This window comes from Lagenorhynchus albirostris, chromosome 20 (assembly GCF_949774975.1).
Source record: "Lagenorhynchus albirostris chromosome 20, mLagAlb1.1, whole genome shotgun sequence".
Taxonomy (NCBI): Eukaryota; Metazoa; Chordata; class Mammalia; order Artiodactyla; family Delphinidae; genus Lagenorhynchus; species Lagenorhynchus albirostris.
In genome coordinates this window covers 43,876,774-43,895,050 of record NC_083114.1, presented here as the reverse complement: position 1 = coordinate 43,895,050, position 18,277 = coordinate 43,876,774, and the positions used below count along the sequence as shown (strand labels likewise).

Sequence of the window (18,277 nt, the reverse complement as noted above, 5' to 3'; positions counted from 1 at the left end):
TGGCCACGTCACTCTCAGCTCTGCTTCCATCTTCACATTGCCTTCTCCTCCTCTGTGTGTGTAATCCTCCTCTTATAAGAACCCTTGTGATTACAGTTAGGACCTACTTGGATAATACAAGACAGATTCCCTACCTCAAGGTCCTTAACTTAATCACACCTGCCAAGTCGTCTTTTTCTTCTTCCATATAAGGTAACATTCACAGGTTCCAGGGATTAGGACGTGACTGTCTTTTGGAGGGAACACTATTCAATTTATCGCAACCAGCTTTAAGAATTAAGTGATGTGGGTTGAGACCAGACCCACCCATGGCTCGCACTGTTGTGACTGTAGCAGGGGATGGCCGGGAAGACAATCTGGGCTGTGATGGGTGAGGATTTGCAGGAGGGCTGCCTCTCTTGCCCAGGTTCACTTCATTGTCTGGGTCAGAACTCCAGGCAGTGGCCAGGCTTTGCCCAGGATGATTTATGAGGGGCTGAGGATTTTGCCCAGAGAAGTTCTCCGCTCTCTGGATCCAAGAGCCTCCTGCTTTAAGAAAACCGAGAATGTGGTGGGAAATTGGGACCTTGTGAAACAATCCCTGAAAGGCAAGCAGTTGCATTCCAGAAGGAGTTTCCTGTTTGTGAAGGGTTCTTGGGTTAGTTTCCAGGTTCTTAGTTACCTTCGCCTTGTCAGTGGCTTGCTGTGTGACCTCGGGCAGGCAGCTCTCACTCTCTGTCCTCAGTTATGGAGAGTTCTGAAAGGTCCCTGGAGGCTCTGCCAACACCCTCACTCAGACCTCATACACCGTCCTCCCCCGAGTCTTTTGCACCATTCAAGTCCTTAAGAGGCTGGGGAAGCCACTTAAAGGCATTTCTCAGAACTACTCCTCCCAATGTCAGCAGCCCAGGGTTCTCCCAGTGGAGCCTCAGTTTTCCTTTCCAGCTTCCCCTTTCTGGGGTCTCTCTGAGACTGTGTTCCATAATTCTAGGCAGGCTCAGAGGTGAGATGTGAGACCTGGACTCAGACTTATGTGGCTGGAAGAACTCTAGCCAAGAGTCCTAGAGGCTGAAGAGTAGGTATTCCCAAAGAAAAAACTGAGCATCTGGAAAGTAAACCAACGATGGGCAGGGACATGCTCACAAACACAATGAATAATCGCTGTGCTGTGTGTGGGAAGGGGCATCTGTGGGCCTACAAGAACAAGTACTGGGGGGACCAGGGGACAAAATGGGGAGTCCCCCTCACCTAGCAACGGTCCACGTCCTGGGGGTCTTGAAACACAGAATTCATTATTCACAATAAGGTCACTTATTTAAGGTGACCTGATTCTGTGGGGGTGGGGTAAGCACCAGGGCATGGACCCTTCAAGCATCGGGACTTGTGATGCTGCCTTGGGGCTACTTCATTTCATAAAATATCAAAATACTCTCAGACCCTTCTCCAGGACACCTCCCCTTCCTCACAGCCAGCTTCTAAAGAGTTAACCTCGGGCCCAGTAGGGACTCCAGAGCTTTGCTGATGGGTAGTTTATTATACATTTTTTGAATATCACCCCTGACTATAATTATTCCAAAGTTCCCTGACGGAATGCCCCTGGCCTTTGGAGTGTGAGCCCGCCTGCTCTTACATTACTGACCAGGAGATGGCAGGACAGGAGCGCACAAAGTTCAGCGTTGCAGGAAAAAAGGCACAAAACCTTCCACGTTTCGGTCTAACTGAGGAGGGATTCCTCTTCTGGTTATGTGGTGGTGCCCTTGTTCGCCGCCAGGCACCCACCCTCACACCGCACCTCACTGGGCATGGCCGGACATCCTAACCCTTGGAAGGGAAGAGGATGACACCCCCTCTGGGAGCTCAGCCAGGAAGAATTGTAAGCTGATTTGGGAAAGACGGCATTTGGAGGTGTGACAAGTGCTGTCCTGGAAATTTTGCTCTGAAATCTGGGCATCAGGTAATAACATGTGTATCTAGCCTATCATTAGTGCTTAACACGTGTCAGCTGTGTGAACACATACCTCACCTCATTTAATCCTTTCGACAAACCCACAGTGTAAACCTTTGCAGCCCAGTTTACAGATGAGGATATCAAGACACAGAGGGGTGGCTTCAGGTGTCCAGCAGCACACGGCAAGTGAGTAGCAATGCTGGACTTTGAATCCAAGTCTCAGTGACTCAGAGCGGAGCTGTGTCCTCCTGTGCTAGCGGAAGAGATGCTTGATGGTGAATCACAAACCTTCCACACACAATTACTTCTCAGAGAGAATAGAGGGCTGAACGTCCTGAGGGGCACAAGGCAAAGGAATGGGTAGACCCTGGGTTTTCCTGGAGGAGGCATATTTTGCAGATCGGGGTGTGCAGAGAGGAACGGTGTTGAGGATGGGAACTGATCCCAGCCGCTGGGCTGGGAGGCAGAAGACCGGAGTTGTGTTCTGTTTATGCTGTCCCATTGCTGTGTGATGTTGGGCGGCTCCTGACATTCTCTGGGCTTTCCTTTCCTCATCTGTGGGATAGAGCATCTCTTGGGTCCTTGCTGGTTCTCACTAACAAGGGAAGCCAAAAGCTCTGGTACCAAACTTCTCACCAACTAGAAAACAACTAGGCTGTGACTATTCAGCTCATGGGGTTCTTGCTGGGATTAAATGAGGCCACAGAGAAAAATGCTGGGCAGCCTGAACACGGCGCAGCCCCAGAGCTGGGACTGGGCCACCTGGAGCCCTGGGCATGGCTCAGGAGTTCATTCCTGCCCTGGTCCCATCTTAGTGTTTTTTTTTTGGTGGGGGGGGGGGAGGGGGGTTTGGCTGCGCTGCCCAGCTTGTGGGATCTTAGGTCCCTGACCAGAGAGTCCACTGGACTGCCAGGGAATTCCCCACCTCCCCATCTTAGGTTTCACCTGTCACAGGTTGGGCTCTGCAGATGTTGAGATGGGGTTCAAAGTGCAAAAGCAGCAGAGGACGGAACAGGTGAAGGCAGGGGAGCCATCAGACCGGGGCGCAGGCTTGCCTGCCAACGCCTCTGCTAGCCCAGGGGAAGAGGGTCAGGCCCTGGTCCCACTGTACTGCTCTGTCATTAGCTACCCGAGGGTGCGGTACGGATGTGTGTGCATGTCTGCTTGCACGTACCCGTGTGTGTGTGTGTGTGTGTGTGTGTGTGTACATGCACATGTGCAGTACTGTGTCCCTCAGGCACTCAGATGGGGGTTGCCAACTCTGGGCACCTCTGACAGGTGACAGCCACCTGGATTCGGCCCAATCCCTGGGAAGCAGACTGGCAAAGGGAAACACAGCCCGCAGCTAAGAGAGGATCCTGGCTCTGGAGTCAGGGCAGGAGCAGGGGATGCTGGGTCATCAGAGAAGAGCAGCGACAGCAGCGCTACAAGATGTCGGGAGCCCAGGCTCGGCTCCTTCCCCGGATGCTTTAATACGCGCCAGAACCCCCGAGGGAGGCAGTATCATCCCCCACTTTATAGACAGAACAGTCTCTGAATGTTAGCCTGTTGGGTAGAAGAGTGAGGACAAGAGTTGGATTCATTCTTCCCTGAATCTGTTTGGACATGGCGGGGGGTGGGATGCGGAGGGCTTCCCATGAGCATCCTCTCCGTGGAGGCAGGCATCGCCCTGCCCAGGGGGCTCCAGTCCAGCGTCCTCAGAGCCACACTGACTGCAAGTTCCTGGGAGAGCAGAGCTCCTTTGCCCCCCGGGCGGTGAGGGGGACCGAGAGGCCCCAGCTCTGTTCACCCTCCCCCTTGGGCCTGGCAGAGGGGTATAGCCCACGCTTGGCAGGCCCAGTGACGCAGGTCAGCAGTGGGGAGGCCGCCCTGGCTGGAGGTGAGCCAGAGCCTGTGGAGGCCCCTCTGTCCAGGCCAGATGGCCGCTGGCTCCAGCAGAAGGGGCTGCCAACCTCCCCGGTCAGTGTCCTGGCCCGGGTTCCTCTCTCTGCCCTTGTTCAGACCCGGCCTTCAGATGCCGTTTGCCTAGGGGGCTGCGCTTCGTCCCCCGTGAGTGGGACTTCCTTTGAGATGCCCTTTTTCCTCGCCACCCCCAGGGCCCAGCCAGAACCCTCAGAGTCTCATCTCCACACTGACCAAGGCCCTGCAGTACCCCAGGGAGGCGGCCTGGGGTGTTCGCTCGTGGCGTTCAGGCTGGAGCAACTCATTCATGCATTCGTTCATTACAACGAGCTTTAAGAATGAAGTGAGGTGGGCTGAGGCCAGACCTACCCTTGGCTCACGCTCTGTGGCTGCAGCAGGGGTGGTCCGGAAGGCTGTGGTGGGTGAGGATTCCCAGGAGGGCTGCCTCTCTCGCCCAGGTTCACTTCATTGTCTGGGTCAGAACTCCAGGCAGTGGCCAGGCTTTGCCCAGAATTCATTGGTTCATTTATTCCATTCATTCATTCAATGATTCATTCATTCATTCATTCCTCCAACAAATATAACTCAAGCACCTGCTACATACCAGGTCCTGTTCTACACAGATGAACAAGACAGAGGGTCCCCTGCCCTCACCAAGCTGACATGACTGGGGGAGACGAGAAGACTAATGAACCGGGTATAGGGTGATGTGATGGAGGCCAGGGGCTGCTTTAGGAAGGGTCATCAAGGTAGGCTTCCATGAGGAGGAAGGGCGTTTGAGCTGGGGCTGGACGGACAAGAAACTGGCCAGACCCGATTCTGGGGGTAGGAGGAGTGGAAAGTTGCAGGTAGAGGACCCAGCACGTGGGAAGGTGCTGGGGGGTGCAGAGGGAAGGTGTGTGTGACGGGGACTGGTGTGTGCTCGCTGGTGGTGGTTAAGAGCAGGAATGCTGGGTGTGGAGGGGAGGAGGGGAGGAAGTTGGGGCCAGAACCCAAAGGCTTGTAGGGGTTGGATTTGATTCTTTCAGCTCCTTTCACAAAGGGGAGTAATATACACAGAGCTAACATTCATATCGATCTCCCTACATGCATTGCGTCAGCCCTCGTATATAAGCCAATGCGGTCATACCTCCCCCAAACCCCCACAGTAGGTCCTATTATTATCCCATTCTACAGGTGAGAAAACCGAGGCACTAAGAGGTTACATCACTTGCTCAATGACACAGGACAGGTCAGTGGCGGAGCTGGAATTTCCGGTAGGCTGCGGGTTCCAGAACCCTAACCGCGGTACCACACCGCCCCTCCCCCATAGCCTCCTCCGGAAGCCTTCCCTCACCCCAGAGGTTGTTTGCTCTGCTTAAGCAACGTATAAACACACCATAAAACTAAAGAAACTGTGGGGTCCTCAAGAGGTCATTTTGTCCATGACCCTGCCTCCAGGTGGACATGGTATGGGTCCCATTTTGAAGATGAGACTCCTGAACCTCAAAGGGGTTAAGAGATTGGTCCATCGTCCAGGGTCAGAGAAAGAAGCACGGGAACTAGAGCCGTGGTCTCCTAAATTCTTCCACTCCGGCTCCAACCTCTCCATCCCCGTTTTGAGATGAGTCTCAAGTTGTTTCTTGTCTGTTCTCCATCCCCCACCCTTCCCCCAGCTGGACAGCAGTCTTCCTCTGTGCCCACCACAGGGTGGTGTACACAGTAGGCGCACACTTGATGTCTGTGGATGCAGCAGGTGGATGACAGCAGGCACATGCTGGGCGTGGTGTTGCTGTCCAGGATGCCTAGAGCAGGGACGCTTAGCAGGAAGGGTGGTAGTGAGCTGACACCTGAAGGCTGCTTAGAAATTCTCCAATGAGTGAGGGAGCTGGGCTGTGATACATCTGTCTGGGATGGGAAGGGTGTCTCAGCCAGAGAGAAAAGCATGTGCAAAGAGAGAGGGAGAGGACGTGGTGTGATCAAGGAAGAGTAATTGTTCAATTGGACCTGAGCATGAGAAAAAGCTGGGCAGTGAGGCCGGGGTTGGGCTGCAGGGGGAGATGGGGCCTGTCCTAAGGGCCCCCCAGTCCCTGCATGGACTTATTCCGCGGTTGCCACTTTCTTACAGTCCCAACAAACAAAGAGGCTCCATTGGGTAGATATGGAATATCTTTAATGCCCCGATTTCTTTGTGCCACACATGGCTTCGCTCTGCAATAGTCTAGAGGCACGAGTTCTGGGGCCCCCGGTTCACAAAGGAGCCTGGGTCGACATGCTCTTCTTTACCTCCAGGCCCTTCTTCTTGTGGAGCCCTGTCCGGGGCAGGCCAGCATCGTGGGCCTGGGCCTGGGCGTGGGTGTGGCCCAGCTCCGAGGGCGGCGGCATGAGTGGCATCAGTGGCGTCAGCTCCTCTGAGGCCGCAGGGTGGGTACAGGGCAGCTCATCAGCCTCCAGGATGGCATCACTCCAGCCCTCAGAGCTGTCACTGTGGCCTTCAGGGCTGGTGGCTTCATCCTCAGATATGGTGATAATCCCAGCCGTGTCCTTCCCAAGGCCACCGTCTAAGTTCCCTGCCAGGTGCTCAGTGGCCCCCGCAAGCTCGCTGGCTCTGTGGACATCTGCTGCGTGCTCCTGCTTCTGCTCAGAGCCAACTGAAGGGGCACCGCAGAGCCCTGGCACCAGCCGGGCGGGGGTCTGGGCTCTGCCCTGGCCAGTCCAGAAGAGGGTGAGTTCTTGGCGGCAGGCAGCCACGGCCAGGCTGGTGAGCAGGGTGCTGGACACCAGGTAGAGCAGGGCGGGCTGGCCCATCTGCATGAGCGCCATGGCCGCAAAAGTGACCAGCAGGCCCACAGCGTAGGCCACGGTGCAGGCCACGAAGTAGACCTGCCGCGAGCGGATATGCACGTCAAAGCGGTGACAGTAGGCCACCAAGAGGCCGGGGACCACGATGTCACCGAAGCCAAGGATGGAGAAGGGCTGGTCACACAGGGTCAAGGCCGAGAAGCTCAGCCGGGGCACCTTGAGCGCCATGGGCAGCCTCTCGTGGCTCAAGGAGTCTGCGGGGCCCAAGGCTACCTCCAACATGATGCTGTTGCCAGTCCTGGTGAGCAGGGGTGTGACGAAGACAAAGAAGACATCAAAGGCCAGCAGGGCCAGCAGGAGGGAGGCACAGCTCTTGAGGGTGGACAGGCGCACACGCCGCAGGATGAAAAGGCAGTAGGCCACACCCAGCATGTCCTGCAGGAGCCATGCCCAGCGGTCCTCGTTGCGGTAGGCGACCCAGAGGACCGTCACCACCACGCACAGGCCGGCCAGCAGGGGCAGCTGCAGACAGGCCCGGCGACCGGGCAGGAGCCACCGGTATCGCGGCACCACGGACACCAGGCAGCTGTAGAGGCCGGTGCTGGCGCCCAGGCCGAAGATGGCGATCTGGACGTAGACAAAACAGTCGTAGAAGAAGTAGAGCAGCAGCATGTTGGAGGAGGACACGGCGACCACTGTGCCCGTCATGGCCGGCGTGAAGTCCACTGCTGCGTCTTCTTGCTTGTGCCCCTGCTGGGCTGCCACTGCTTCCTGCTGATTCTGACCGCCAGGCCCCCCTCCCCCTTGGGCCAGGTGCCGCCGCAGCCGGTGAGCCTCGGTCACTCCGGCCCAGTAGCCGCCCACGGCCACGGTGCCTACAGCCAGGATGAAGATGACCACCATGTCGTAGTCAAGGACGGGCTCTGGGGGTGCGTACAAGGCCACGCGGACCCCGGCGCCGCCATGGGTGTAGCTCAGGACGTCGAGCATGTCGGTGTAGCGGAGCACGGCCACGGGGATGGTGAGGTCTGGCAGGGGCTTGTGGCGGTCCTGGGTGGCCGGGGTGCTGTCTGAGCGCTGTCGGCCGCTGACCTGGCTCACGATGAGCAGCCCGTGGGCTCCTCGGGCCTGAGCCAGCCAGCCTTTGGCGTAGAAGCTGCAGTTACCCCTCATGACCATGGCGGTGGTCTGGCGGAGGGGCCGCTGGCTGGGGGAGCCGGGGTGGGCCTGGTGGGGGGAGTCCTCGCCTGGGCACCAGGGTGCATGGGTACCATCGTACAGGGGCAGGAGTGGGGCGTGGTGTAGGTCCCGGGGCAGGGTGACATAGTCGGAGCGGAACAGGACGCAGTAGTCCTTGCTCCAGTTGTCCGACACCACGTGGAGCACAGCACGCTCCCCCCGGGCCACGGTGCTGGCAAAGAGGAAGAGGAATAGAAAGAGGAGGAAGCCCGGGCACGCCATGCTTCTCAGGTACCTACTGCCGCGTCCCGTGTAGCAGCTGCCCACAGCCCGCTGCCCCCTCTGGGGGCTGGGCGTGGCCCTCAGTCACAGAGCGGAAGCTTTGTCTTCCGTCCAGGAAACCAGGGCCACACCTGTGGAGTCACAAAGCCGTGCAGCCTCTCGGAATCCTGTCCCCCAGCCCTGCCTCTGGGTGCAGAGGTCATCTGGGCCCCCTCCTCTGCCTGGCTCCCAGTGGAGCTGGACCAGCGAGTTTGAAACAAGAGGCGAGAGGATGGGGTCGGGGACCCCAGACAGGATGCTGGAGCCCCTTTACGCACGGGGCAACCCGGGCAGAGGCCTCTCCTCTCTGTGCCTGAGAAATGAGGACATTAGACCAGAGAGTTTCCAAGGCCCCTGGGAGCCCTGGCCTCAGTGAGACTGTGCACTTTTATTGAATTCTTACTAAGTGCCAGGTTCTTTACCTGTACTCACAGCACCCTGCAAGGAGGTATTACTACACCCATCCAGCACGGGGCTGCGAGCTGTCTTTTAAATCACGCCCCTTTGGGCAGGCACATGACTGGAGTTTTATTCCCAGACTCCCCTGGATCTAGGAATGGCCACGTGGCCATTTCTCACCAATGGAATTGAGCAGAAATGATGGGAGTCCCTCGGGGACCCAGACAGAGACTGTGGGGCTCCTCGTCCATCCCTTTCCTTTTCTCACAAATCAGTCGTGGACAGGCCACTGGCTATGGAGAGGAGGGCGTTGTCCTAAGGGATGGGGAGAAAGGGAGCGAAAGGAACCAGGTCCCTGGATGTCTGCATGGAGCATGGGAGGCTCACCGTGGACTGTTAGATACATTATCTTCCTTAAGCCACTGGCTTATTCTGAGTCTCTTTGTTACGGCAGCTTAAACTTACCTGAATACCCCCACTTCACGGATGTGTAAACCAAGGCTCAGAGAAGCCCACCCCATGGGCCCCAGCCCCGGTTCCCAGATCCAGCTCTCACACTGGACATGACCCTTAGGTCTTGCCCTGTCCAGGGAACTGCCTGGGGCCTGCCCGTCTCCCTGACGGCTTGACTGCAGCTCTGATCTCTGGCCCAAGGCCTCACCCGCTGCTCGTTCTTGTCCTTCAGGCCCTACCTCCAAGGACAGCTCCACCACGTCCAGGAGACTCTAGGCCCTGTTCTTTTTTTTGTCTTCGTTGCTGTGCGTGGGCTTTCGCTAGTTGTGGCGAGCAGGGGCTACTCTTCGTTGCGGTGAGCCGGCTTCTCATTGCAGTGGCTTCTCTGGTTGCGGAGCACGGGCTCTAGGAGCGCGGGCTTCAGTAGTTGCGGCACGCGGGCTTCAATAGTTGTGGCCCACGGGCTTAGTTGCTCCGCGGCATGTGGGATCTTCCCGGACCAGGGCTCGAACCCGTGTCTCCTGCATTGGCAGGCGGATTCTTAACCATTGTGCCACCAGAGAAGTCTCTGGGTCTTTTAAAAAACCAAAGACTAAGACAGCTACTGGGATAGTATTATAAAAAAAATAAAATAAAACAGATAATAACAGGTTTGGGCACGGATACGGAGCAATTGGGATTCTCGTATGTTGCTGGCGGGAATATTGTAAATGGTACAGTCACTGTGGAAAACACTTGGCGGTTCCTTGATAAGTTAAACAGAAAGTTACCATATGACCCAGCAATTCCACTCCTGGGCATATACCCAAAAGAATGGAAAACAGGTGTTCAAACAAAAACTTGTACTTGAATGTTTGTAGCAGCACTCTTCACAATAACTTGGAAGAGATGAAAAGAACCCAAATGTCCTTCAGCTGATGAACGGATAAAGAACGTGTAGTCTACCCGTACAATGGAGTATCATTCTGCCCTACGAAGGAGTGAAGTTCTGATGCACAGTACAATGTGGAGGAACCTTGAAAACATGAAGCAACGGAAAGAAGCCAGACACAAAAGGACAAGTATCACATGACTCCACTTTTATGAAATTTCCTGAATAGGCAAATCGTAGAGACAGAAAGCAGGTTGGTGGTGGCTGGAGGCTGGGGGAGGGGGGGAGGGGGAGTGACTGCTCAATGCGTCCGGGGTTTCATTAGGGTGATGAAAAGGTTCTGGAACTGGATAGAGGTGATGGTTGCACAGCACCGTGAGTGTATTTAATATGTTGAATCGGATGAAATGGTAAGTTTTATATTGTGTGTGTTTTACCACGATTTTCAAAAGAACAAAGCAAGGAGCAGCTCCGGTCCCCTCCAGGGCACTGTGCTCAGGACAGGCCTCATTGTAATTCTTCTGGACCCAATCAGACCAGCATATGCCCCCATTTGGGGTTCAAAAACATGGGCCCCCCAGAGCCTGCTCCTGCCTCTCCCCCACCCCGATCTACCCTTAGGCTCCTGGTGGCCTGGAGGCTCATTTCCTTTGAGGCTCTTCCTGGGACCCAGCTCACAGAAGGCTTTTGGGTGTCTGTCCAATTGCTGCTTCCCCAGATTCCCCCATCCCATCTCCCAGCACCAGCCCCCAGCCCCCAGCCATGGAACTGCTCCTCTCTGTGGCTGCTTGTTGCCCTGACCACGCCCTGCAGGATGCCCTGGTAGGCGTGGTCACACAAGTGGCCGACGCCCACTCCCCAGGCTGTGTTTCTGCTCTAAGACTCTGCATCACCCACTCTCCCCTACGCCCTCCCCAGATTCCACCCCTTTCCTTGAGGGCATCCCCCTGATCTGAAGCTTCTGTTCCTTCCCCACTGCCCCCCTTAGCTATGGCCTGGGCTCTCAGGGTCGCTGCCCAGGGCAGGCCAGGGGCAGTGTCTCTGCCTTCTGTGTGGGGATGTAGGTGGCACCTGGAACACTTATCTTTATCCACTCAGGGCAGAGAGGGCAGCAGGTCCCAGGCAATGGGTCTCAGCCCAGTGGGGTTGCTCAGGAAGTGTGGGATGGTGCCCAGCTCACCGGGCCCGTGCACTGCCCTTGTTTCCTGGCCCAGATCTGTCCTAGCTGCATGTTCTAGAGATGGTACAGACCCCGAGAAGGGACCAGATTACCGTCTTCTCCTTCCCCCGAAACCCCAGTAATGAAAGCAAGAGAGGCAGGAGCACGCTGCTTCTGCCCGCACCTGCCTTGGACCAGTGGGCAATGAGGCTGGGCGGCAGGCTTCTGTCCTGGACCCCTTGGAGGGGCAGAGGGGGTGGGTGGCAGCCTGGTGGCCAAAGGGGGTCTCTGGAGTTATTTCCAAATGATGATCTCATTGGTGTTTTCAACACACTGAGAGCTTTGAAAACTATACTTGGTCCAGGACTCTCTTGACCCAAGCCTGCCCAGCAGGGTCTGTGGGGGTAGTGGGGCCGTGGAAGGTAGGAAAGAGGAGGTGATGCTCTGAAATGGAGCAGGGACAGGGCTGGGGACGCCGGGAGGCAGGCAGTCTGGGACTGGCCTGGAGGCTGGGCTGGCGGGTTAGGCAGTGGGCCCACCTGAGGCCACGCTTGGCGGGCACAAACTCCTGCATCCAGCTTCGTCTCTGAACACCGTTCGTCCACAAAATTGGAGAAACTGAAGAATTTCCGTAGGAAGAGGATTGGACGGAGCAGTGGGTCAGGGAAGAGAACTCTGCAAAGAACTCCTGCTGCACAGGGGTTAAACACCGTGGGGGCCAAGTGAGGCCAGACTGGGTTCACATCCAGCCATGCCACTGCTGGGCACGTCCCAACCTCTCTGGGCATTGCTTTCCCCGTATGTTAAATGGGGATAACAGCTCCTTCCTCATAGGGTGGTATGAAGAGTAGATGAGACCAGTATGTAAGGGGCTTAGCAAGGGGGCTCCTGGTGAGCGCTCAGTGATAGTATTGCTGAAATGTAGGAAGCACCCCCTCTGTTTGAACCAAGGGTGGGCAGGTCAGTTTGAAGTCAGGGGGCTGGATGAGATGAGCTTGAGAGACCCCTGAGCTGGAGGCCAGTGACACCCTCACATGGGCTGGGCAGGGAGACCCACAGAGGCTTCTGGTGACCTGGGCTGTACTGTTTGCAGTTAAGCATCATTTTAAGGAGTGGAGGGGCGCAGGATGTTGGGAAGGTGGGGAAGGTGTTGCTGGATATACAGAACCCTCATCGCTCCCGCCCAGCTGGGCTCAGCAGCCAGACACTGGCCGGGCCGTCTCTGGGCCGGTTTCATCTTTGCCTGGGACACGTCCCCGATCTGAATCCCCGAGGCCTCCTCACTGTCCCTTCCCTCCAGAGCTGCTTTATCAGTCCTGCCCTCCCCAAACCCAAGCCCAGTGACTTCAGTCAACTGATGGGGTAGAAAGAGGCCTGGATTTGGAGCCAGAGACCTTTGATCTCAGGGGAGTCGCTTGGCCTCAGTTTTCTCGGCTGTAAAATGGGCTGGTTCTGTTCCCTACTTCCGTGAATGCTATAAAGGATTTTGTGGATTGCAAAGCAATCTACAAATGTCCTCAATTAATTATTATCTGGATTCCAAAACCTCCCTCCCTCCTCGATCTGCACCCTCTGCAGATCGACTTCCGGTCCTGGGGTGTCTGTCAGGGTCCCAGTCTGGGTCCCATCAGCAGCAGGGGGACTAAGGAGGCCTTGCGGGGGAAGCCGAGGACCCCCAAGGCAGGGGCTATAGCTTCACACTCAAGGAGGGGGGAGCCAGAACTGGAAAACCCAAACCCCACAGGGTGGTTTTTCCTGTACTGGTGATCTGTGCCCATGAGGGAGGGACCCAAGGAGAAAAAGGCTCAGGTGGGGGAACTTTTAGGGAACTGCAGCCTCTGAGTGTGGCACGGAGAAAATTCTTCCCAGCTTGAGAGAGGGGCCTGTCCCGCAGTGATCTCCACCCTGCAGCTGCTCGGCCCCTTCCCACAGTGGGGTGGCATGTGTGTCTGTTGGCCCATCACACAGCCCCAGCCCCAAGGGACCTCCCTTCCCACCCACCCACAAGTCGAAGCTCGGGGCAGAATGACTCAGAAATCCCATCGGGGGCCTGCCTTGACTCCTGCCCTGCAGCCCATGGAAGGGTTAAACTCGGCACACCTGCCCCAGGCAGGAGGGGCTGCGGTTCTTTGCAGCCCAGGTGTTTCCGGCTGTGCTGCAGCAGCCCCTCCACCCTTACAGTCTCCGGACGAGAGGGATCCTGAGGTTCACCTGAAACAGCGCCCACGGCCCAGGGACCCCTTGCGGCTTCTGTGACGAGCCCCAGCCTCGCCTTGGATGTCCTCCCACGACCTTCCAGCGCCGGCAGCTCTGAGCTGTGCAGCCTGTGTGGCGTACGTCCTGGGGGTGCTGCTCGCCTGCCCCCGCCCACGGAGCTGAGAGCACAGTAGGCATGCAAAGGGTGCCCATCAGCTAAAACAGCCCGGAGGCACAAGCAGGAAAAGGGGCACCGCCCCAGCTTGGCCCCTTCAAGACCCCTCGCCTATAAAACCCCCTCACAGTCGCCCCCAGCCCCTCTCAGGCTCCTCTGTCCTTGGGATGCCCCCAGCCCCCCACATCCCAACATTGTCCATGAAATGCCTTGCTTTCTCACTTCTCCTTCATTGGGTGGAAGGCAACGTTGAGAAAGGTGCCTCACTTGTGGCCATTTGAGACTCAAGTCACATTTGAGACTCAAGTCACTTCTGGTCCCCCTTGTCAGCTAGGACCCTTTGTGTGGCTGTCCCACCCCAGCTGCTCCGGAAGCTGTCAGCATATCTCCATCTTGGCGCCCCTGGTCCTATTCTCATGGCTTCCTCTGCTCAGCTGGTCCCCCCATCTCCCTCCTTAAGGGGACAGCGCTTGGGGAGTTAGCAGAGCAGGGTACCCCACATGGCCTTCAGGGACACCCCCAGCTCCTCCCTCGGGGAGCAGTCAGATCCTCACCCACTGGACCTCCCCTGCCCCAGTCGAAGCTGCGGGGCTCCCAGCACCGCGGTCATCGGTCTGTCCTGGTGTCCTGATAGCACACGCACCCATGTGCCCATGTGTGTGCATGCACTCGTGCATACATACACACCCCTGCGTGGCCCTCTTTCCGGGTCAGAGACTCAGAGGCAAGGCCCGGGCCTGAGTGTGTTGGGTGGAGCGTCTGTGCCCCAACCACCTCCTGCCCCGAGAACGTGGCCCACGTTGTGCCCGGCATTCTCCCGGACTCCGCAGGAGGTGCAGGGATTTACTGTCCCCCAGGAGCTGGTGGATACACATCCCTCGCCCCTCAGGTGGGACGACGCAGGTGTGGGTCCCACCTGGCTCTTCCAGCTTCCGCAGCAGGACTGCCTGCAGCTGCCCATGGTGGTGGGCGTGTGCGCCCCTACCCTGGAGTTGGTTCTCAAAGCCTTGTCTCTTGGTATGCTTCTGGGGTTTCCATGCTAAGACAGCATTCAAGCCTGTTCGGCCTCCCCTGCTTCCTAATTCCTTCCTGTTCCCAGCTTATCTCCTCCCCTGGGGCTGGGACACACTTTGGTCTGGTCCCACTGACTCACCTGTGCTCAAGCTGTGCCCGGCCCGTGGTGTCCGCCACCTTCTCCCTACGACTCGCCCCCTTACAAAAGCTGCCCTTACCTGGTCCCCGCAGACCCATGCCCTTCTCCTAAGTCCTCTCCTGGACCTCAGGGGCTCCCCTGGCGCCCCATCATTGGCGTGTGTCTGAGTGCCACTGGTTCCCCAACCACACGGTGACCCTAAAGGCTGAAAGTGGCCTCCATTTCTCTGGGGTACCCTCCCTACCCAGCCCTAGCACATACCAGGCTCCACAAGTGCTGGTTGAAAGATAAACATTATTATTTACACTAGCCACCCCCATCTCCCAGCCCCACTCCCCCAAAGCCCTGCTCCGGCTGTCCAGCATCTCTGGATGTGGCTGGGTCCTTACCAGGGGTGTAAGCGGTCAGCTGGCTGGTTGCCCCAGGAGCCACTTGTCCTGCTCTGGGGAACTTGAGGCAGAGGGGGGCTGAGTGCCCCACCCTCTTCTATCTTTGCTTAGCTAATGATGCTTCCCAATGAGGTCATCCAAGGGCCACAGGGTCCCTTTGACCAGCAGAGGGGTTGCCCCAGAGGCCAGGTCACTGAAAACAGCAGGCTGGGTGGCCCCCAGTATTCTCTGCCCCTCAAAGGGAGGCTGGCTTTGGCTGGGGCACACACTGGCTTTTGCTCAAGGACACTCTGTCACCCTCCCACCTCCCCGTCATCTCACGAAGGGGGAGACACCTGGGGCAGGAGGTTAAGGAGGGGGAACCCATGTGGGCTGTGGGGTAGTAAAGGTCCAAGGGTACAAGGCAGCGAGGCAGGGCATTTCTGGTGGCAGTGCCACATGAATTTCCGGTGGCTTGGGAGGGTTTCGGTGACGTGGCCTGATGTCTGATGCCACCTGATTTCTAACAATGTCTGCAGGGCTTCTGACAACATGGCCTTGGTTCCCAGTGGTGTTGGAAAGCACTGCTAAGGCCTGGAGGCATCATCACGGTGGCTTGAACGCTGTCACAAGAGTTTCCCATGATGCTCCTGGAGGAGTGGATGGCCCCGCACAGTCGCTGAGGACATCCCGGGGTCTCCAATGGGCTGCCATCTTGTGCTCTGGACGCAAACACCTCTTGGAGGGACCCGCATGCTGCTTTGGATTCCCTGCTCTCCATCTCCACTCCGTTTCTGTTCCATTCTTGGGGCAAAGGGGAGCCAGAGGCCCTGGGCCCAGCGCAGGCCTATAGATTATCTTCCATTCATCCCGTGGCTCAGACTGCTCTCAGAGGCCTGGAACTGCTGCTCAGCTGGGGGTGCGGGAGGGGCCTCCCGGGCTCTCAGTGCCAGCCAGCTACTCCTGGGGCACAGGGTGTGGGAGAGAGCTGGTCCCCTCCACAGACAGGGCGGCCAGCTGAGCCCGGCGACCATCTCCCCAGCCGTGGATCTTGGGGGCCACTCCACGGCCCTCCAGCTCAGACTGCTGTGGACTGCTTGATGCTGTGAAAGCTGACACGGGTGGGGGAGGTGGGGATGGACATGGCGCGGGCCACGCGGGCGCGGATCGAGTGCTTGTCCTGCCATCGGTGCCACCTCTTCCGGATGGCAGAGCGGACCTGTGGGCACAGAGCAGAGCACAAGGTCTGAGCCGGGGTTTCAGGACCCCCCTCCCTCCCCCAAGGCTTCCACAAGCAGCTATACAGGGGAGCCGTGCACAGGGGGCCACGTCGGAGGTGGCAACATTCACATCATCAACATTGTTGCTTCGCATATTTGTTAGGACAATTTTCTCAAGCGTTCTGAGCAAGGGGTACCTTTCTCAAAGCCACCCAAAGGTGTCATATGGCCTTTGCCGTGAAGAATCTCTACCCTCAACCCATACACATCTCCTGCCCTCAACCTACATACACCCCTTGTCCCAGGGCTCCGCTTCCTGGTTTTCAACAGCCCATTTCACAGACTCATGGATGAGACTGGAGCCCCGGCTTCTGGCTCCCACACCTACTGCCTATGAGAGCAAAGAAGTGGGCTTGCCACCTCGGGCAGGAGGAGGCCACGGACAGTCTGGTCCCAGCAGGCCTCCTGCCGTCCCAAGTCCTGGGGCCCCAGGTCCTTACCTCGCTGTTGAGGAAGCAGTAGAACACAGACACGAAGAAACCCTGGCGTGGAGGGAGAAGGTGGGTCAAGGGACGGGGGCAGGTGCGGCCCCATCCAGCTTCGGGGCTGACCCCTTTCTGTCCCCAGCCTCCCACTCCTCCAGGCCCCTGCCTGGAAGAGTTCCCACCCGAAGAGGTGCAGGGGACAGTCAGGGCTGGAGCGAGGGGCTGGGGTGGGGGACGGCTGTACCTGGAAGGATTCCAGGAAGGAGTTGAAGTAGATGAAGACGACCCGGGAGACCTCGTCCTCCCCGGGGTTCACGAAGAACAGCATGTACGTGATGCCCAGGAGGGGTAGCAGCACCAGGGTGGCCTTCACAGCCTTCCTGGGGTGGGGCAGGTAGGGGGGGAGGCCCAGAGTCACAGCCCACCCGGGAGGGGGCTGGGGCCTCCGGCTTGGTGAGAAGGACCGGGTCTGGGGGAGGGCTGTAGCAGCTCCCCAAGGGGAGCTGGGGTTTCAGGAGGGACTCTCAGGCCTGGGGGGACACCCTGGGCCCGAGGCTGGGATCTCTGAAGCGCCCCATGGGTGGGGGTGGCGGGTCTGGTTACCTGTACTGGATGGTCTCAGACGTGGTGGATGCCCGGAGTTTCGTCATGAGGATGCGGACGATGTTGAAAAGGAAGATGAAATTGATCTGTAATTTGACACACGGTGGGATGGCCTGGGCATGGGTGTGTGCAAGATGCTGGAGGGAAGGTGGGGGACAGGGCAGGGACTCAGCTGTCCCAGGTCTGGTCTCTGCCCCCTTGCTGCTCTCCCTCCACCTTCATGAGCCCTTATACATTCCTGGCCCTCTGCCCGCCACTTCTAGGTAGAGGGATCCTTTTAGTCCACTGTAAGCCTTGCTTGCCCCTCCCCACTGAGCCCCTCTCTCCTGTCCCCCTACCCAAGTTCTTACCAGCAGGACCAAGATCATGGGGCCCTGGTAGATGTAGTCCGTGTACACCCCAGGCCTTTTGCCAAACCAGCACCTAGAGGGCCACAGAGGTGAGAGGAGGAGGGTCACCTGGGTCCAGTTCAGTGGCATGAGGGAGGAACAGTGCTTGGTCAGGCCAGGATTGGAGCCAAAAGCCAGGATCTGGGTGCCCCAATTCCAACCCTGGCAGAAGGTCAAGATAGCTTTCCATCTGCAGAATGGATAGCGTCCTTTGAGATGTAAAGCTGGAAGCAGGCACTGTGGCAGGGAGGGGGATTGGGGAAAAGACCACTGAATAGAACGGGCATGGGTCCAACACACACTGCTCGCCTCAGTCCCCACTGTGTCTCTGGTGCATGCCCACGAGGGGGGCCTTGCCCTGTACGTGTCATGCAGTGACGCTCAGTAGCTTACAATCTCTGAATTTGTTTAATGGCAGCCTGAATGACCCAGAGGCAGAGACTCTACAGGTTCCACCTGTCGTGAGAGGCAGACTTGCTTTTCGTCTTCTTGAGTTTCCCTCCAGCAAGATCTAGGGAGCTCTGGGAGGTGGGTTGGGATGAGGCACATAGGAAGTCCCATGTCCTTGTGCAGAGACGATGGACCCTCGGGCATGCAGGTCCGCAGTACTTAGATCTCAGCATGCTTCCATAAACAATAAACTGAGATTTTTTTTTTTTTTTTTTTTTTTTTTTTTGCGGTACGCGGACCTCTCAC

The 18,277-nt window shown here is 57.5% G+C and overlaps 2 protein-coding genes across 2 annotated transcripts in view; both read right to left on the bottom strand.

Annotated features, from left to right (window-relative positions):
• Positions 1–6,058: 6,058 nt before the first annotated feature.
• Positions 6,059–8,071, bottom strand: SPPL2C (signal peptide peptidase like 2C). The gene has a single exon (XM_060134866.1). The coding sequence runs from the start codon at positions 8,069–8,071 to the stop codon at positions 6,059–6,061; it is 2,013 nt and encodes a 670-aa protein (XP_059990849.1).
• A 7,046-nt stretch (positions 8,072–15,117) lies between these two features.
• The window catches only part of CRHR1 (corticotropin releasing hormone receptor 1), a 52,006-nt gene continuing 48,846 nt past the window's right edge, over positions 15,118–18,277 (bottom strand). The window contains exons 9-13 of the mRNA XM_060133243.1: positions 17,543–17,615; positions 17,193–17,278; positions 16,834–16,969; positions 16,605–16,646; positions 15,118–16,103 (exon numbers count right to left, since the gene is read on the bottom strand). Coding sequence (XP_059989226.1) covers positions 15,963–16,103; positions 16,605–16,646; positions 16,834–16,969; positions 17,193–17,278; positions 17,543–17,615 — 478 coding nt within the window. The 3' untranslated portion in view covers positions 15,118–15,962. The remainder of the gene's footprint in view (positions 16,104–16,604; positions 16,647–16,833; positions 16,970–17,192; positions 17,279–17,542; positions 17,616–18,277) is intronic.